The 2,038-nt window shown below is 43.0% G+C and overlaps 1 protein-coding gene across 1 annotated transcript in view; it reads left to right on the plus strand.

Moving 5' to 3' along the window:
- IQGAP1 (IQ motif containing GTPase activating protein 1) overlaps positions 1–2,038 on the plus strand; it is a 156,281-nt gene that overhangs the window by 103,741 nt on the left and 50,502 nt on the right. The window contains exon 26 of the mRNA XM_026648480.1: positions 462–492. Coding sequence (XP_026504265.1) covers positions 462–492 — 31 coding nt within the window. The remainder of the gene's footprint in view (positions 1–461; positions 493–2,038) is intronic.

Consider the following 2,038-nt stretch of genomic DNA (forward strand, 5'->3'; position numbering starts at 1 on the left):
CACACACACACACACACACACACACACACACACACACACACACACACCCCTAGTCCATGTGGCCACAATGGCTGAAGGCAAAGATTCAAGATCTGCCCCTCCTATGATTCAGCGGTGGTATGTCTGCTGGAGACTTCAATGCAAGCATCGGTTGACTGACCCCATTTCCTGAGAGACCACCTCCTCCCAGCCTCCTCCAATGCCTCTCTGAGCCATCATGTTACCCCAAGCTCAAGGGGTACTCGCAAGCCTTGTTCTTTGGCAGCTTCCACTTCGAAGCAAAACAGAAGCTGTAAGGAGACCCATACTACGGACCAGGGAAGATGTAGCTCTCGCGCTCCTGATAGGAGGCGGGTCCTCTTCTAAGTCCCTGGCCTGTGTTCTACAGGAGGTGGGACTAGATGATTACAGTGGTCCCTTCTGGCCTTGAAAGATATGAATTTGTGAATCCCTCTCTTCAGAGGTTCTGATCGTGAGCGCTTCCACTCATTGGTAGGGAGCACAGCTGGACCAACTTCAGATTTGGAGGAAATGGTTGGCTCACAAATATCCCTGTGTGTCAACGTGCTGCAACTCCAAGCTATTCAGTTGGCATGAAGGGCATTCTTACCGCTCCTTCAGGGTCTCCAGACAATACCACGGCAATGCACTTGGTGAAACTCTCTGGGTAAGGATAAAAGGGATAAAAAACAAGAGTGATATCATGGTAGGGGTCTACTATAGATCACCTAGTCAGGTAGAAGAGGTGAATGAGGCTTTATTTAAACAACTAATAAAATCATCCAAAGCACAGGCCTTGGTGGTGATGGGGGACTTCAACTACCCAGTCATCTGTTGGCAAAATAATACAGCAGGGCACAGATTATTCAACAAGTTCTTAGAATGCATTGAAGACCATTTTTTATTTGGAAGGTGGAGAAAGCAACTAGGGGAGAGACTATTCTAGGTTTGATTTTGACAAATAGGGAGAAACTGTTTGAGAATTTGAAAGTGAAAGGCAGCTTCGGTGAAAGTGATCATGAAATGATAGAGTTCATGATTCTAAGGAGTGATAGGAGGGAAAACAGCAGAAAATGATAATGGATTCAAGAAGGTAGACGTTAGCAAACTCAGAGAGTTGATAGGTAAGATCCCATGGGAAGCAAGTCTAAGGGGAAAAACGGTTCAAGAGAGTTGGCAGTTTTTCAAAGAGACATTATTAAGGGCACAAGAGCAAACGATCCCACTGCATAAGAAACCACCTGGCTTAACCTGAAGATCTTCAATGACCAGAAACTCAAAAAAGAGTTCTCCAAAAGGTGGAAACTAGTTCATATTATGAAGGATGAACATAAAAAAAAGAACACAACCATGTAGGGACAAAATTAGAAGGGCCAAGGCACAAAATGAGATTAAATTAGCTAGCGACACAAAGAGTAACAAGAAAACATTTTACATTCTGAAGCTAAAATAGGGAAGAACAAGTTAAAAATTATTTAGGGCTAGTCTACACTGGCTATGTTAAAGTGCTGCACCTCCACAGTTTTTTCACACCCCTGAGCAAGAAAGTTGCAGCGCTGTAAATTGCCAGTGTAGACAAGCCCTTAGATATTACTAGATGTCTTCAAGTCAGCAGAGCCTGAGGAAATGCATCCTAGAATACTCAAGGAACTGACTGAGGAGATATCTAAGCCATTAGCAATTATCTTTGAAAATTTATGGAAGATGGGAGAGATTTCAGAGTCCTGGAAGAGGGCAAATATAGTGCCAATCTATAAAAAAAGGGAATAAGGACAACCTGGAGAATTACAGACCAGTCAGCTTAACTTCAGTACCTGGAAAGATAATGGAGCAAATAATCAAGCATTCAATTTGCACACACCCAGAAGATAATAAGGTGATTATTAACAGTCAACATGGGTTTGTCAAGAACAAATCCTGTCAAACCAACCTAATAGGTTTCTTTAACAGGATAACAAGCCTTGTGGGTGGGGGGAAGCAGTAGATGTGTGGTATATCTTGATTTTAGTAAGGCTTTTGATAGGCTATGTCTACACTG

The sequence above is a fragment of the Terrapene carolina genome, unplaced genomic scaffold, assembly GCF_002925995.2.
Source record: "Terrapene carolina triunguis isolate 2854851 unplaced genomic scaffold, T_m_triunguis-2.0 Scaffold67, whole genome shotgun sequence".
NCBI lineage: Eukaryota > Metazoa > Chordata > Testudines > Emydidae > Terrapene > Terrapene triunguis.